Here is a 17,412-nt window from a genome sequence, read left to right on the forward strand (position 1 = left end):
TTGTCTCTTTCCTGGGCCAGGAGGCACCTGATCTCTTTGTTCTTCAACACCTTCTGTTGGCACCTTGCCGGGGAGGGGCCCAGGCCATCAGTGGCCAGGAGACAGAGTGTGGGTCATTCTCTGTGCAGACACCATCACACCTGCCCTCTAGGCTCTGCAAGAATCACACCCCCCCAGACACTCGAGAAATGCATAGGGGAAACTGAGGCACTCACACAGCACTCAGAGAAAACATGAAGAACAGTCCCACCTTGTCACAGAGGTTCTTTTTATTTGCCTTCTGTTCTTTGAGCCATCAGGGTACCTGGGGGTTAGAGGTGTTACACCCCCCCCCCAGCGCACAACTGTATGGGTCAGAGGTATGACCCATGGGTGTAATTTGATGGAGCAGGGGGGCTATTATTCCTCCCCAAACTGCAAACATTGGACAGGCACAGAATTTGCCCCCCCATGCATGGCCCGTTGGCCTGACTGAAGCTGCGCTCCCAAATATGGAAGTCAAACAACGCCTATGGTGTGACCCCCCAAAAAAATCATGAGTCAGGCTCACCAAAAATCCTGCAATGATGTACAAATACGAGCTGTGTCTTGAGCCCTCAGGGCGCCCAGGGGTCCCACTCTGACTCTCTCCCCACAGCCCCGAGGGCTGGACACTCACTTTGTCTCTAAGAACGAGCCTGAAATCCTCCCATACTCACGTGACTCCCGGAGCTGGGGCTTTAGGAAAACACAAGAATTATCCTGACTCATGACACGATCCGGCGAACCGGGAACCCTGAATTTCTCCATCTCCTCCCGGCGAGGCTCAGCGCTGCTGCTCTGCCCGGTAACAGCCTGGTCGGCGCAGGGATTTCTGCCATTGGGTGCGGGCCCCTGGGCCGGGCTCCCCTCGCCAATGCTGGGCGCTGCCTCCCATCCTTGCCCCCGCCCCCCGGGGTGTGACATGTGCCCCCCGGCCCCCTAGCACTGCCGGCCCCGCACCCAGCCCAGTGCCGGGGAGAGGAGATGGGTGCAGGACGGGGCGTCCCCATGGCCCAGCTGGCCCTTCTCACCCTGCTGGCACTGCCGGGCGCCGGGGCGGTGACAGGTACGGGCGGGGCAGGGGCTGTGACACCTGGGCCGGGGGGGCAGCTTCACCCCCAAAGCACCCGGCTCCCCCCCAGTGAGGAGACAATGGGGGGGGGCTCATGGGGTGAGCCAGATTTGGGGGGAGCTGCAGGGAGGAGGGTCTCATCCAATAGTAGGCAGGGGATGGGGTGGGCAGGGCAGGAAGGGGGAGCTGATCTGGATGGGGTGGAGGGAGGAGGGTCTCATCCCCATGGCAGGGAGCGGGGAGAGGAGGCTGGTGCAGGGGCAGCAGAGGGATCGTGGGGAAGTTGCTGTGGTCTGGGTACGACACAGCCCTGCCCTAGGAGTGCAGCCCCCTTCCCTACAGGGACTCGGGGGCTGACCCCTCCCAGGGTAGTGCCAGGCACAGGGGGGGTTGGGGAATGTTCCCCAAAGAGCCGCCCCAGGGCCAGACCCTGCTGAGCACTGAGTGCGTCTGTGCAGAGCAGGGAGCCCCTGGCCCCACTCCCCAGCCTGGCCCCATTGTCTCCCTTCCCCCCAGGGCTCAGACCCACAGTGCGGGGCTCTGTGGGGCCGACTTTCCTCGGCTAGTGGTGGCGGGTTCCCTCCTTTGCAGTCGCTTGGTGAGATCCTGCTGGGCAAGTGGGGTCAGCAAACGACTCCCTAGAATGCAGGTGTCCAGCTCCCTTGGGCCCTGGGGACTCCCAGCCTCAGTCCGGAGCCAGACCCCTCCCCCTGGAGTGTGTCTGACCCCCCAGCGCAGCTTTAACATCTCTGGCTGGGGAGTTCCGGGGTCTCCCAGTGACCGGCCCTGGGGGGTGAGTGTCGGGGGCCAGGCACTGAAATCACCCCGAGAACCAGGTCATGGCGACCCCGGGACACGGAATCAGCCCCACGCACAGATGGGAGAATGAAATGTCCTGCAGCTGCAGCCCCCAACTCCCCCCAGGAGCTGCTTTGGCTGGGTCACGTCCCCACTTGCCAGCGGAGCCGGGTTTGCTCTGGTCACTGCTCGGCTGGGAGACGTGACTGGAAACGAGGGAACTGAGCAGGGGTCAGCAGGGGGGTCTCTGCTCTCTCAGTCCTTGCACCAGGGCAGCCCTCGGGGGCCTGTGCTGGGGGGAGGGGTGGGGCAGGGGCAGGGGCACTCTCTCCTGGCTGTCAGTGCTGGCCCCAGAGCCCCACCGCGATGCTGGGGGGCACCGTGCTTCATGCATCTGCCTTCCCCTGACACCGGGGAGCCCTAGTGCAAATGTCACAGCCTGGGAGCTGGGGGGCTGCACTGCTGGGGGAAGCGCTGAGACCCCCTCCCCCGGGGTGAGGAGCAGCCCCCCCGGGTGGCCGGTACTGACCCCCATCTCCCCACAGCGGAGAACATGCTCTCCCAGGTGGCCTTCTACCAGCGCACGGACCCGGCCCAGCGGGAGGCCGGGGAGTTCATGTTCGAGTTCGACCATGACGAGATCTTCCATGTGGACCTGGAGAGGAAGGAGACCGTCTGGCGCCTGCCCGACTTCGGCAAGTTCACCAGCTTCGAGGCGCAGGGCGCCCTGGGCAACATGGCCGTGCTGAAGAAGAACATGGAGATCATGATCCAGAGGTCCAATCGCACGCGGGCCCAGACCGGTACGGCATCAGGGTGTGGGGGCACCTTTCCCGCCAGGGGCCTGACCTGTCCCCCCACCTTCCCTGCCAGGGACCTGAGCCCTCCAACCACCTTTTTATCCAGAGACCCCTCCTGTCTGCCCCACTGTCCCCTGCTCACACACCCACCCAGCCCAATACCAGACCCCCCTCAGCTCCCCTCCCAGTCCCTGAGGGATTCTCTCCCTTGCCCCTTGTGCCCCATGAGCTGTCAGGACAGGGAGCTGGGATGGCCCCGGTGACGCCCCCACAGTCCTGGGGAGAGACCCCTGAGTTGGAGCACGAGCACCAGGGACTGACTGGCTCAGGGGCAGGCAGTGGGGTAGGGGTCTGTCCCCTCTGGGGGGCGCTGGCTCCGATCGAGCCCCAGGGCAAGGACTGGCTGGCTCAGGGCAGGCAATGGGACCCACAAACCCCTGTCTCCCCAGTGCCCCCTGAGGTGACCGTGTTCCCCGAAGAACCCGTTGAGCTGGGGGAGCCCAACGTCCTGATCTGCTTTGTGGACAAGTTCTCCCCACCGGTGCTCAGCGTGACGTGGCTGAAGAACGGGCAGGAGGTGACAGGGGGAGTCTCCGAGACCGACTTCTACCCCCGCCAGGACAACTCTTTCCGCAAGTTCTCCTACCTGGCCTTCCTCCCTAGCCAAGGCGACTTCTACGACTGCCGGGTGGAGCACTGGGGGCTGCCTGAGCCCTTCACAAAGCACTGGGGTGAGGCTGGGGCGCCAGGGGACCCCGCTGGGCACAGGGCTGGGAGCCAGGACTCCTGGGTTCTCTCCCAGCTCTGGATCGGGAGTGGGGGCTGGGAGCCAGGACACCTGGGTTCTATCCCAGCTCTGGGAGGGAGGGGTGGGAACAGCCCCCCTCACTCCATGCCCTGTCCCTCTCCCCCTCTCTCCAGAAGTCCAGGTGCCCACCCCTGTCCCCGAGACCACAGAGACCCTGGTGTGCGCCCTGGGTCTGGCCGTGGGCATCATCGGCATCATCGTGGGCACCATCCTCATCATCAAGGGCATGAAGATGAACGCTGCCCGCAACCCGCGGGGCCCCTTGTGAGTAGCTGCTGCCCGGGGAGGCACCTGCAGCCCCTGGGCCCAGCCAGCACTCACTGGGGAGACCCCCCTGCCTGCTGTGCCCCCTCAGCCAGCCACAGCCCCTCCCCCACCCACACCCCCTGGGGAGACCCCACCCACTTTGTCCCTCGAGCCAGAAGCAGCCCCTGGGCCACCCAGCACCCCCTGGGGAGACCCCCCCACCCGCTGTGCCTCCCCAGCCAGCCACAGCCCCTCGGCCCACCCAGCACCCTTTGGAGAAATCCCTGTTACGAAGTCCCCAGACGATGCTCTGACTGCTCCCCACAAAGCTAGGCAGGACTTTGGGGAGCCTCCTCTCCCTTGGAGCAGACTGTCTGCAGTGCAAGAAGCTCACACGGCTTCACCTCCTGGGTCTCTCCTTGGAGCATTCAGCATCCTCTGCCCCTCCGTGCACTTCCCACAGCGAGCCCACCCAGGTGGGGTCCTGGGGAAGCCACAGGGTCCTGGCCCCCCACTGCGCAGTCAGACGTGACTCTCAGCCAGCCAGTAACACAGAGGTTTATTCGATGGCAGGAACACGGTCTAAAACAGAGCTTGTAGGTACAGACAACAGGACCCCCTTTAATTAGGTCCATCTGGGGCCCCCAGGGAGGCCACAGCCCCGTTAGAAAGCCCAAGCCCCGGCGGGGTGCCCCTCTCCATTTCCCAGCCTGCTCCAAACTGAAAACTCCCCCTCCTGCCTCTCACTCAGCCTCCCCCCGCTCCTCCTCCAGCCTTTGTGTCCTTTGTCCAGTGTCCAGGGCAGAGGTGTCACCTGGCCTCCAATCCCCCTCCTGGGGTCTCAGGTACATGCTCAGGTCTCCTCCCTTCCCCAAGGCAGCCAGTCCCAACTCCCCTGCAACCTTCCCAGGTCAATACTTCCCACTCAGCCTTCACAGAACACAGCCAGAACAGCCCCACTTTGTCACAATCCCACCCACCTGCTGTGCCCATCCCTGCCACTCACACTCTCTGGGCCCACCCAACGCCCACTGGGAGACCCCCAACCCCTGCGCCCCTCCAGCCAGCCACAGCCCCTGGGACTCCCCCAGCCCTACCCTGTGTCAATGGGAGACTCCCTGGGGGCACTGGGAACGGCCCCGATCCCTGCCAGTCTCACATCGGGGCCCAGGGCTCCTGGTAACTGACCCTCTTTGCCTTTCAGATAAACGCAGGGAGGAGCCGGGGCCCCGAATCCCCCTGGTGCCTGCGTGGGACCCACTCGCACCACCACCCACTGTCCCCACTCCGCGCCCATTGGTGCCAGCTGCTGTACCCAGACCCCTGGCCCCGTTATTGCGCTGAGCCAACATGCTAGAGACTCGCCATCGAGCCGGCCCCTTGGGCTCCCCCCCTTCTCCGCACTCCTGTGCTGGGCTTGCGGGGAGCACCTATCTCCGGAGAGGGCTGCTGCCCATGGGGCTGGGAATGGGGGTCGCCCCTTGTCAGGGAGCAGCAGGGGAGAGGGCTGCTGCCCCATGGGGCTGGGAATGGGGGTCGCCCCTCATCGGGGGCAGCAGGGCCCACGGGGCTGATCCAAACCCCATTGCCGTCACGGGGAAGGTTTCTCTTGAATCCAATGGGTGCTGGATTGGGCCCCGAGTCCGGCCCCTATTGGCCAGAGGCTGCTGTCAGTCACCCCAGGTACAGCCCCTCCACCCACTACCCAGAAGGCTTTGGGCCAGATTGGGCCATTCCCGGTCAATAGGGTCCCTGTGGGGCAGGATTGGGCCCATGGCTGGGGGTAGTCCCAGTGCCCGGCTAACGGCCCCATCGCACCCGTGTGCGGCTCCCCCGGGGTCCAGCCCTGCCGAGCCCAGCGCCCAGCGCGGGGTCTGTGTGGGAAGGGCCCAGTCCCTGTACAGCCCCCGCCCTGTACCCCTCCATCGCTCTGCAGCTTTGCTAACAGCAATAAAGTGGGTTTGGGACGTTTCTGAGTTTTTGATCGTGATTTAAAATCTGGTCAGTCTGAGCCGTGCCCGCGGCAGCCTGTGTTATCCCATCCCAGCCGCCGTCTGTCCAGGGCACTGGGTTATACCAGGAGTTAAGGGAGTTTGGTATGAGGGGTAAGGAAGGAGCCAGGACTCCTGGGTTCTCTCCCAGCTATGGGAGGGGAGTGGGAGCTGGTGGGTTAGAGCAGTGGGGGCTAGGAGCCAGGACTCCTGGGTTCTATCCCAGCTCTGGGAGGGTGGGCTGGGAGCCAGGACTCCTGGGTTCTATTCCCGTTGCTGACACTGACTGACAGTCAGGGGCAAGATACCTGGGGAGTAAGTGTTTACTAATGGGCTTGTCAGCCCAGCAGCGAGAGGTCGAACACAATCTGATGGCTGGAAGTTGAAGCCAGCCATGCTCAGGCTGGAACTAAGGTGCAGTTTTTACCAGTGAGGGGAATGAACCACTGGAGCCGCTTCCCAAGGACTGTGGTGGATTCTACACCCCGGCAGTATTTGGATCACAATTTGCTGTTTTTCTCCGAGATCTTCTCTAGGAGTTATCCTGGGGCAGGTCTCTGGCCTGTGCTGGAGGGGTCAGATGTGACCGTCACATGGTCCCTTCTGGCCTTGGGATCATCTATAAGTAATCTAGGCAGTCTGTACATCTGGGAACCAAGGCCATGGGCCCCACAGGAGGGGTGGGTTGGCCTGTACCCTGGGAAGCAGTGACTGGACTGGACGTGGGGGTCATGCTAGAAGCCAATTAAACAGGAGCTCCCAGTGCATTGCTGAGGCAAGGGTGTGTCTGCCCTGCCACCAGACACCCTGGCTGGCCTGGCCCAGCTGTCTCGGGCTCATGGAACTTGGGCTGTGCAGCTATTTCATTATAGAGTTGACTTCCAGGCTCGGGCTGGAGCCAGGGCTCTGGGACCCTCCCGTCTCGTGTGGCTTTACCCTGGTCTCCAGCCCAGGCCTGGCAGTCGACACTGCAATGAAACAGCCCTGAAGCTGGAGCCCCGCGAGCCCATCAGCTGGCACGGGCCAGCCCTGGGTGTCTAGTGCAGTGCAGATGTACCTGAAGAGGGTGAATGTGACCCTGGGCTGTATGAACAGGGGAATATCAGGCAGGCGCAAGGAGATGTGTCACCTCCATATACAGCCCTGGTGAGAGCGTCACTGGCTGCTCTGTCCCGTTCTGGGCTCTGCCGTGCAGAAGGGAGGCTGAAATGTCGGTTGGGTTCGGAGAGGAGCCACAAAGATGAGTCAAGGGCTGGAAAAACCTAAGATTTAGTGAGAGACAAAAGGGGCCCAGGCTCTGCCGTTCATCCAAGAGATGGTTCCTGGGGAGGAGATGTCTGGGAGCAGGGGGCTCTTTGATCTCACAGACAAAGCAGGACAAGAGCCAGTGACTGGCAGCTGAAGTGAGACAACTTCAGACGAGAAATAAGGGACACATGTTTAACCGGGAGGGACACTAACCATTGGAACAGCCGACCCAGGGACACGGTGGATTTGACAGCACTTGGAGTCTGTACATCGGGCTGGGACGTCTCTTTCTAACAGACCCGCTCTAGTTCGACTACTAGATATGGGCTGGATGCTGGGATTCCCTGGATGCGACTCTCTGGCCTGGGTGCATGCAGGAGCTCAGACCAGATGCTCCAGACGGTCCCTTCTGGCTTTGGCAGTTGTGGCTCCATGATGGAGTGTGAAGTGAGGGCCCTAGAGACGTGGTACTGACCTTCAGGAGAGGCCAGCAGAGCGCTCCTGGCGATTACTGCCCTGCAAAACTCCCTCCTGGGCCCTGGCTGGGGTACGGGAACTAACAGCACCAGGGAGAGCCCTGGAAATACCGGGATGGGGCAGGACCGGGAGCTGCAGGGCAGCACTGGGGGTGGGGGCAGGTGGCAGTGGGGTGAACTGCAGACTGAACAGTGGTGGGGAGGGCAGAGCACGGTGCCAGCAGGGTCGGGGGGGGCTGAGACAGAGGTTGGCAGGGTCTCGGGCTCAGGGCACTGCCCAGGGTTGGGGTGTGGTGGGGGGTGGGTCTGGACAGGGTGTAGCAGAGTCTGGGCTCAGGAAGGGGCCAGGATGTGAGGTTCTGGGGTTACCCAGAGTCGGATGTGGGGCTTAGGGCTAGGGCGAGGGGTTGTGTGATGCAGGAAGGAGTGGGGTGGATTGACCTGGGAATGTCGTCTCGTTTTACTGGGACTGTCTGCATGGGGGATGGGAGAGCAGGGGGTGACTTTAGGGGAGGGATGGTACCTGAGCCTGTAACCTGAGCCGGGGGGGGGGGGGCGTGGTGACACCTTCGCTGGGAAACCAGACAAAGGGAGAGGGGGAGAGAAGGAGGGGAGAGAGAGCCAGCTGGAAGGTTTTTGGTTTCAGTTTGGGGCTGGCTGGGAAGAGGCAGGAACCCCAAGTCTGGGGTCTAAGATCCTTGCCCCCCAGAGGGACCTGGCTGAGGGGTCCTGGTTGTACCTACAAGTCCTGCCTGGGACTGTGTTCCCGTTGTCTAACAAACCTTCTGCGTTACTGGCTGTTGAGAGTCCTGGTGAATCGCAGGAAGTTGGGGGTGCAGGGCCCTGACTCCCCACACTCCGTGACAGGTTGGCACACAGGACAGAGCCTAGAGGGGTCAGGGCTTAGCTGTGGTGGGGCCTGGGACTGATGAAGGAGCTGGGATGGGGGAGTTCAGGGAGCACACAGAACAGGGTCTGGAGGGGTCAGGGGTTACCCGGGGGGGAAGACTGAGGGGCGGGCTGGGATTGGGGGGCTCAGGAGCACACAGGACAGAGTCTAGAGGGGTTAGGGGTTAGCTGTGGTGGGGCCTGGGACTGATGAAGGAACTGGGATGGGGGAGTTCAGGAAGCACACAGAACAGGGTCTGGAGGGGTCAGGGGTTACCCGAGTGGGGTGGGGATGTAGGGCTGGGGGAGGAGCTGGAATGGGGGGATCAGGGAGAAGACAGGACAGAGTCCGGCAAGGTCAGGTGTTACCTGGGGCTGGGGCTGAGGGAGGGGCTGGGATTCAGGAGGTCAAGGTCACAGGGCTGCAGGACACAGGTTGCCCTATGCCAAGGTGCAGGGAGGCTGCTGTCCCTCCAGCCACCTGGGGTGTCTCTGCAGCTCGGGGCATGCCCTGTCCCCTGGGGTGAGGGATGGAGCAGACACGGCTCATGCAGAGCCTGGCCCTGGCTCTCTCTGTAGCAGTTTCACCCAGTAACCGGTGACCCAGTGGCCCCAGGGCCTGCGATTGGTGCTTCTGGATCCACACCTGGTGCACGGAAAGTCCCTGGCAAAGCCCCGGGTCTCAGGAGCACGTGCCAGGGAACCGAGCCTGGGAGAGTTCCTGGTGCCAGCCCAGCATGGGGGATGGGGAGCAGCGCCCAGTGCATCACGGAGTGGCGAGCGGCCCAGCCTAGAGACACTGTGAGGGCAGCTAAGTCAGATAAGGCGGATGGACCAGCTCAGAAAATCCTGGCTGGACCCCTGGCCACTTTCCCTCAGAGAGAGGGATTCCCTCATTTCACACCCACCAACCAAGGGGTTCCTGAACCTTCCCCTAGGCAAAGGATCCCCTGGCTCACAAAGCCCCTGGCCCTAGGGCTCCCCCTGACAGCTCACAGACCCCTCACAAGCCGCATTTCCACAGACATGGAAAAACTTGTGCTCAGCAAGAAGCCATCCTGCTTGAAAGGAGATGTGGGAACAGTGATCAAACATTAAACAATCAATATACAAAGGATGGAAAACGGGGAGTAAATGGCAACTAGTATGTTACCAGTCAACAAATATAGGTGATGGATAAGGGAAGCAAAAAGATTCAATGGCCATCAGGGTTAAGGATAATATAAAGACATTTTAAAACATATTAGGAACAAAAATACCCCTCGGTCAGGTATAGGTCCATTGCTAGAAGCAGATGGTGAAACATTAACGATGCAGAAAAGGCAGAAATGTCCCACAGCTATCCCTGTCTGTATTTGGAGTGACGCAGGAGGCTGGGTCCATCCTGGATGATGCTGTGGTGGGAACAGAACATTTCCCATCGCTAGCAAAGGATGAGGTGAGGCAGCATCTGCTAAACTCAGACACTTTCAAATCAACTGTCCTGGCTCATTTACATCCAAGAGTCTCAAAGGAACTAGATGAGGGAGCTTTGAGGTTAAATACAGCCCAAGGCCAGGCAGCCCATCTGGGCACCAAGAACGCAGGTTGTACCTGCAGGATGGGGACAGCCTTGGAAAGCCGTGACTCAGAGGTCAGGGCAGATACTGCCTCCTCGTGAGTTTTCAGTGCAGGGCTGTGGCAAGGTGGGCTGAGCAGATCCTTGGGTGTATACGCAGGGGAATATTGAGCACAAGTAGGGACGTGACCCTGCCTCTGTACAGTGCATTGGTGAGACCACAAGCGATTGCTGGGTCCAGCTCTGGGGTCTGCACTTGAAGAGGGATGTGGAAATGCTGGAGTGAGTTCAAAGGAGGGCCAGAAAACACTCCATGGGCCGGGTAACAACCCTTAGGTGGGGAGGCTAAAGGCTGAGGGAGAACTAGTCACTGGGGCTAGGTCCTGGCCCCCAGACAGGTCTGAGAGTGGGGCAGCTTCTGAGTCCTGCTGACAAAGGCAGAACAAGAGCCAATGGCTGGAAGCTGAAGTTAGACAGAACTCGGTTTGAAATAAGGTGCAGTCTCCTAGCAGAGGGTGGTAATTGACACTGGAACAGCCCTTAGAGGAGGTGGGTGGCGATTCGCACCCTCGCAGAGTCATTGAAACGAGATGGGATTGCTGCGTAAAAGATTTGCTTTAATCCAGCCTCCCTACAGCCTGTGTAATGGGGAGTGGTCGGGCTGGGTGGGTCCCTTCTGGCCTTGGACTCTGTGAATCTGGGGTTCCCCTGTCCGTCCCCTCTCTTCACAGGCCAGGGGAGAACAGGGTCACCTGCATTGCTCTCAGCATGTGTAACACTCAGACTATGGCTTTCATCCAGCCTCAGGCTTCAGGGCTTCAGCCAGTCGCCTGCGGGGTCAGGAAGGGATTTGCTTCCCAAGACTCAGTTGGTCAGACGTCTCTGGGGTTTTCCTCTCAAGTGTCAGGGCTCAGCCCAGCTGGAGACGGGGCACCACATTGGGGGGGTGATACTCTGAGCAGCTCCGGAGATTCTGTCTGGCTGTCATGCTGGGGGCCCCCAGACTGGGGCAGGGAAGGAATCTCTCCCAGGACAGACAGGCAGGGCCCTTGGGGGGTTTCCCATTCCCCTGCAGTGCAGGGTATGGGTCACTGGCTGGGCTCAGTGGATCAGGTCCCTGCCATTGCAGGGGTGTCAGCCCTTGGTCCCTCTTGGGCTCTGGCTTGGGCCACATCAGGGAGGGATAGCTCAGTGGTCTGAGCATTAGCCTGCTAAACCCAGAGTTGTGAGTTCAACCCTTGAGCGGGCCGATCAGGGCAAAAATCAGTACCTGGTCCTACTAGTGAAGACAGGGGGCTGGACTCAATGACCTTTTGGGGTCCCTTCCAGCTCTAGAAGATAGGTATATCTCCAATTATTTAAAAAAAGCCTTGATCTGACCAGGGACTGGCCATGGGTCGCTGGGCTGCAGGGGGACAGGCTGGACAATCCGATGGTCCCTGCTGTCCTGGCTGTCTATGGAGCTGTGCTGGGGGCCCGTTCCTGGTGGGTGTCACTCCTGGCCCAGCCTGGCCCTGATTCGCCCGGCTGGGGGCTGCCCTGAAGGCTGGGCCGGGCGCAGCGTGCTCGGGAGCTCGGATATTAGGGCGAGGGGGCCCCTGACCTTTGTCCTCCTGCAGCCCTATCCCTCCTTAACGCAGGCCCCCAATCCGCCCCATCACACCCGTGCTGGCAGCTGGCCCCAGCCCAGCCCCTGACCCCCAAGGGCCCCGGGGCGGGCGGGTCCCACATCCCAGGTGTCCCCCGTGTCTAACACCCCCTCCCTGCTTAGCCCCCCATGGCTCTCGGTGCATCACCACACGGGGGAGCGTGTCCGTGGCAGGGCGAGTGCGAGCGTCGGTCCCACCCCCCAGGCCCAGTGTCCCCCCATCCGCCCCCTGCCCTGCGCCGCGCTCGGCTCAGCCCCGCCCTCGGGGCTTTCCCCAGAAGCTTCACGTCTCCTTGAACTCAAGTAACCCCCCTCTCCCAGCCAATCAGCGCGCGGCTCCGGGACGCGTCATCGGTCTCCGGCAGATTCCAGCCAGGCCGGGCTGCGCTGGGGCAGGTTGAGGGGCTGGGAGCAGCCGGGCGGAACGGGGAGGGAGCTTGGGGATAGGGGGCAGCGGCTCCCCCCCGAAGGCTCAGTCCCTCGGCAGGGAGCTGAGGTCAGTCGCTGTCTGAGTCCAGGAGAGTTTTGCACAGACTGAAATCAGGATTGGGGGGCACCAGAGCCCGAACTGCCCCCCCCCCGGGCCTGGCTTCCATGTCTGAGCCCCCTCGACCCTTCTCTCCCCCAGTGCCCCGCTCGCCCCAGGACAGTCAGCCCCGGGCTCTGGGAGGCGATTGGAGTCCAGTGGGTTAGAGCAGGGGGAGCTGGGAGCCAGGATGCCTGGGTTCTCTCTCGGGTCTGGGAGGGGAGTGGGGGCTGGGAGCCAGGACTCCTGGGTTCTCTCCCCGGCTCTGGGAGCGGAGTGAGGGCTGGTGGGTTAGAGCAAGGGGGGCTGGGAGCCAGGACTCCTGGGTTCTCTCCCCGGCTCTGGGAGGGGAGTGGGGGCTGGTGGTTAGAGCAGGGGCTGGGAGCCAGGACTCCTGGGTTCTCTCCCCAGCTCTGGGAGGGGAGTAGGGGCTGGTGGGTCAGAGAAGGGAAGGGGCTGGGAGCCAGGACTCCTGGGTTCTCTCCCCAGCTCTGGGAGGGGAGTGGGGGCTGGTGGTTAGAGCAGGGGAGGCTGGGAGCCAGGACTCCTGGGTTCTCTCTTGGCTCTGGGAGTGGAGTGGGGCTGGTGGGTTAGAGCAGGGGGGGCTGGGAGCCAGGACTCCTGGGTTCTCTCCCGGCTCTGGGAGGGGAGTGCGGGCTGGTGGGTTAGAACAGGGGAGGTTAGGAGCCAGGAATCCTTGGTTCTCTCCTGGCCCTGGGAGGGGAGTGGGGGCTGGTGGGTCAGTACTGCCCCACCCTGCTTTAACCACCAGCCCCACTCCCAGAGCCAGGACTCCTGGGTTCTATCCCAGCTCTGGGAGGAGAGTGGGGGCTGGGAGTTAGGACTCCTGGGTTCAGTTTCCCCCTTTGGCAGTACTGTGCTGTGTGCACTGGGGGGGGTGTGAATCCCTCCCTGTTTGGGGCTCTGCTCCCAGTTGTGAGGTGGGTCTGACAATCCGCTGGCTCCAGGAAGCAGGTGCTTGGGGCAGCCAATGGGGAAAGGGGCAGCACATCCAGCTCTTCAGTGGCAATTCGGCAGCGGGTCCCTCTCAGAGCGAAGGACCTGCCACCAAAGCTGAGCTGCCACTGAAATGCTGCTGATCACAGCTTTTTCTTTTTCTTTTTCTTTTTCTTTTCTTTCCTTTTTTTCCTGCTTGGGGCGGCAAAAAAGCTGGAGCCAGCCCTGCCTGTGTCTTGTCATCTTAGCCTGTAACCTCCCGAGGGCAGAGCCCATGTGTCTGGGCAGCACCCGGCGCAACCCGACCCCGATCCCAGCTGGGGTCTGTGCAGCCCCTGGGTGGGGACTGGCTGGCTCACGGGGGCAGGGAAGGGGACACAGGCCCTTTCCCATCTAGGGAGTCGCTGGCTCCGATCCAGCCCCAGGTCTGGCTCTTCAGCTGCCTGCTCCAGTCTCCCCAAACCCGCCCCTGGGCCAAGTGCAGCCCTTTTGCATGATCCCGAATCCCAGCCCAGCAGCTGATTGGTCCCTCCAGGGTTTTCCCTGCACAGCTGGCTCCAGGCAGCAGGAGGTGCCAGAAGCAGACACTGAGCCCACACACTGAGCTTTGGTCCTGGGTAGTTTGAGGTCAGGTTAGTCAGGGGTCTGATGTAAACAGCCTGTCGAGGGGCAGGAATCCCTGAGCGGGTCAGCCTGGCCAGGGGCCGTCTAACCTGGTCTCCCGTCTGTGACAGAGGCCAGTCCCAGCTGCTCCGGGGAGAGGGGTAGGAATGCTGCGGGAATGGGATAACCTGCCCTGGGAGAAGTTTAACCCCCAGTAGCTGGAATTCAGCTGCTGTCCCGCCACAGCTGGTGTTTGCTCCCATCCCAATCCCTTCTTAACACGTACAGGATACCCTCACAGTCCATGTACACCTCCAGTTCTTGTGTGAATCCCACTGAGCTCCCAGCCCCAATGAGATCTTGTGGCAGTGAGTTCCACAGGCCAGAGGTGCATTTTTCCTTTTCCCAGCTTTACATTAGCCACGATTCAATTTCACTGACTTTCCCCTCGTTCTTCTAGTAATTATTTCTAATATTGCGCAGTCTAGAGGCCTCAGACTCCCTGTTGTGCCAGGGGCTGTATGTACACCCCAGACTAAGAATTTAGCCTCGCCACTGTGCCAGGCACCTCCTAGACTCCCACAGCAGAGATCAGGGCCCCACTGTGCCAGACGCTGCACAGACCCTGATTGAGCCTGGTGCTGGATGGGGCCAGCTCTCCATGCGGGAAGCCCCCAGCACCGTGAGGCTGACCCCGGGTCCAGTGTCTCAGTACTGGGATCCCCACGCAGGGGCCGAGTGATGCTGCAGATGCCTGGGGTTTCGGTTCCTCCCCTGCAGCCCTGCACTGGGCAGAGTCCAGTCCTGCGAGAAGTGAAAGAGAGAAGCTGGCGGGTTCCAGGGCTCGGAGGAGCAGCGCCCTGGCTGGGTGGTTTCCCTGGGCCAGGCAGCCCAGTGGGAAGGGAGAAGGGCCCTGCGTCACCTGTCCCCAGGGCAAGAGGAGTGCAGAGCCCAGGGCACACAGAGCTCAGGCTACTGGCAGGGCCCCTTGTCCCTGCTGGGGCAACCAGCCATTGCAACAGACAGGCCCCTGCATCAGAGCCAGTGCCCCCTAGATGGGAAACGGCCTCATAGCTTACTGCCTCCCTAGAGGGGAGAGGCCCTGTACCCCATCCCCCCTACGAACCAACCAGCCACCCCAATTCCTCTCCAGCCTGGAGCCAGTTGGACCTCATTCCTCTGTGGTAGAAAGCACAGATGATGTGTCTGAGATTAGGCCAGGAGTCCTGGCCCCACTTTATTCTATCCATTAGACCCCACTCCCCTCCCAGAGCTGGGAGAGAACCCAGGAGTCCTGGCTCCCAGCCCCCCCTGCTCTAACCCACCAGCCCCCACTCCCCTCCCAGAGCTGGGGAGAGAACCCAGGAGTCCTGGCTCCCAGCCCCCCCTGCTCTAACCCACCAGCCCCCACTCCCCTCCCAGAGCCGGGGAGAGAACCCAGGAGTCCTGGCTCCCAGCCCCCCCTGCTCTAACCCACCAGCCCCCACTCCCCTCCCAGAGCTGGGGAGAGAACCCAGGAGTCCTGGCCCCCAGCCCACCTGCTCTAACCCACCAGCCCCCACTCCCCTCCCAGAGCTGGGGAGAGAACCCAGGAGTCCTGGCTCCCAGCCCCCCCTGCTCTAATCACCAGCCCCACTCCCAGGGCCAGGCTGAGAACCCAGGAGTCCTGGCTCCCAACCCCCCCACTCCCCTCCCAGACCTGGGATAGAACCCAGGAGTCCTGGCTTCATGTCCTCCTGCTCATAGACTCAAAGGCCAGAAGGGACCATTGTGATCATCTAGTCTGACCCCTGCACATCGCAGGCCACAGCCCCTCACCCACCCGCTCCTGTAACAGACCCTGAACCTCTGGCTGAGTCACTGACACCCTCAAACTGTGGGTTAAAGACGTCATGTGACAGAGACTCCACCACTGACACTAGTTTAAACCTGCCCGTACCCTGAGTCCCAGGCTGCAAGGAAAGGCGAAACGCTTCCCGCGCCCCCAGGGTCTCTGCCATCTGAGCTGGGGGAAAATTCCTTCCTGACCCCAAATCTGTCTATCAGTTAGACCCTGAGCATGTGGGTGATACCCACCAGCCAGCCCCTCCCCGGACTTCCCAACCTGCCCTGGTCACTGACCCCACTCAGTGAGCAGAGATCAGCGCGGGTGGCCAGGTTACCAGCAGGAGTTTTCCCGGGACAGGATGCCCCTCACTGGCTGCCACCAGCTGGAGGCAGGACTTCAGGCCCCAGGAACGAGCCCACCCTCCCATCCCAGAGCCCGGCAGAGGAAATCGCTGCCAGGCCAGTGTGAGGGGGGATCTGACCATCCATGGACAGGCCCTGCTGTGTGGGTACCTAAGGAAGATGGGGACATCAGACCCTGGGTGGGTTACAGAGAGCTCTGTGTGATCCCCATGTCTGACATGTGTCCTGCACCTAGGACAGGTGAGATCCTGGCCAAGCTGGGAGAGGCCCCGTTCCTGATCACAGCTGACCTCACTAACGGGCATTGGCAGGGGCCTTGGCCTCAGATACCCGGCTCGTTGGCATTTACCCTCGCCCCCAACCTCACTGGGGCTCTTGCAGTTCCTGGTCCTGCTGTTTGGGCTGGGGGGGGTCCCGGCTCCCTTCCAGGGGCTGGTGGCTCCGGTGTGGGCTGGCTGGGGAGTGTCCCCTGGTGTGGCTAGAGGGTATTTGTATGTTAGTCAGACCTGGGCAGACAATGGTTTCCCCAGGAATTGAAATTAGGGGAGGTGTTTGAATTTACAGGGGGGTGTCAGGACCGATGAGATATATGAAAGAGATATGAATAAAGTAAATGTTTTGTTAGGCTAATGCAAATTTAACATAAGGATAATGCAAGTTACACCAAAACATCTAGATTTCTAAAAAAAAATATATATTTTTTTGTAAGTATTTCATTTAAATTGACTGTTGAAAAGTAAGCCATCATGGGATAAGAGGACAGTCCTGTCATGGATCAGTAACTGGTTAAAAGATGGGAAACAAAGGGTAGGAATAAATGATCAGTTTTCAGAATAGAGAGAGATAAATAGTGGTATCCCTGAGGGGTCAGTACTGGGACCAGTACTGTTCAACATACTCATAAATGATCTGGAAAAATGGGTTAACAGTGAGGTGGCAAAATCTGCAGATGATGCAAAAATATTCAAGGTAGTTAAGTCCCAGGCAGACTGCGAATAGTTACAAAGGGATCTCATAAAACTGGGTGACTGGACAACGAAAATGGCAGATGAAATTGAATGTTGATAAATGCAAAGTAATGCACATTGGAAAACAATCTCAACTATACACACAAAATGATGGCATCTGAATTAGCTGTTAACACTCAAGAGATCTTGGAGAAAGATCTTGGCGTCATTGTGGATTGTTCTCTGAAAACATCCACTCAATGTGCAGCGTCAGTCAATGATTCCCAACATTCTGTTTGCTTTTTTAAAAAGAACAGGAGTACTTGTGGCACCTTAGAGACTAGCAAATTTATTTGAGCATAAGCTTTCATGGGCTACAGTCCACTTCATCAGATGTAGCCCACGAAAGCTTATGCTCAAATAAATGTGTTAGTCTCTAAGGTGCCACAAGGACTCCTGTTCTTTTTGCAGCTACAGACTAACACGGCTGTTACTCTGAAACCTTTACTTTTTAAAGAAAGGGATAGATAATAAGACAGAAGATATCATATTGTCTCTATATAAATCCATGGTATGTGCACACCTTGAATATCGTGTGCAGATCTGGTCACCCCATCCCAGAAAAAATATATTGG

At 60.3% G+C, this 17,412-nt stretch overlaps 2 protein-coding genes across 4 annotated transcripts in view; one reads left to right on the top strand and one right to left on the bottom strand.

Annotated features, from left to right (window-relative positions):
- LOC116829515 (DLA class II histocompatibility antigen, DR-1 beta chain-like) overlaps positions 1 to 17,412 on the bottom strand; it is a 63,248-nt gene that overhangs the window by 32,454 nt on the left and 13,382 nt on the right. The window lies entirely within an intron of this gene.
- On the top strand, positions 964 to 5,716 carry LOC116832757 (HLA class II histocompatibility antigen, DR alpha chain-like). 3 transcript variants are annotated; one of them, XM_032793745.2, is made up of 5 exons: positions 965 to 1,087; positions 2,437 to 2,694; positions 3,141 to 3,422; positions 3,613 to 3,763; positions 4,950 to 5,716. In XM_032793745.2, exons 1-5 carry the CDS (start codon positions 1,006 to 1,008, stop codon positions 4,951 to 4,953), a joined length of 777 nt encoding a protein of 258 aa, XP_032649636.1. In that variant the 5' UTR covers positions 965 to 1,005; the 3' UTR covers positions 4,954 to 5,716. The 3 variants fall into 3 exon arrangements, with proteins under 3 accessions (XP_032649638.1, XP_032649636.1, XP_032649637.1); XM_032793747.2 differs by lacking the exon at positions 3,613 to 3,763 and having other exon boundaries at positions 964 to 1,087; XM_032793746.2 differs by lacking the exon at positions 4,950 to 5,716 and having other exon boundaries at positions 3,613 to 3,767.

Source organism: Chelonoidis abingdonii, chromosome 12 (genome assembly GCF_003597395.2).
Source record: "Chelonoidis abingdonii isolate Lonesome George chromosome 12, CheloAbing_2.0, whole genome shotgun sequence".
Lineage (NCBI taxonomy): Eukaryota > Metazoa > Chordata > Testudines > Testudinidae > Chelonoidis > Chelonoidis abingdonii.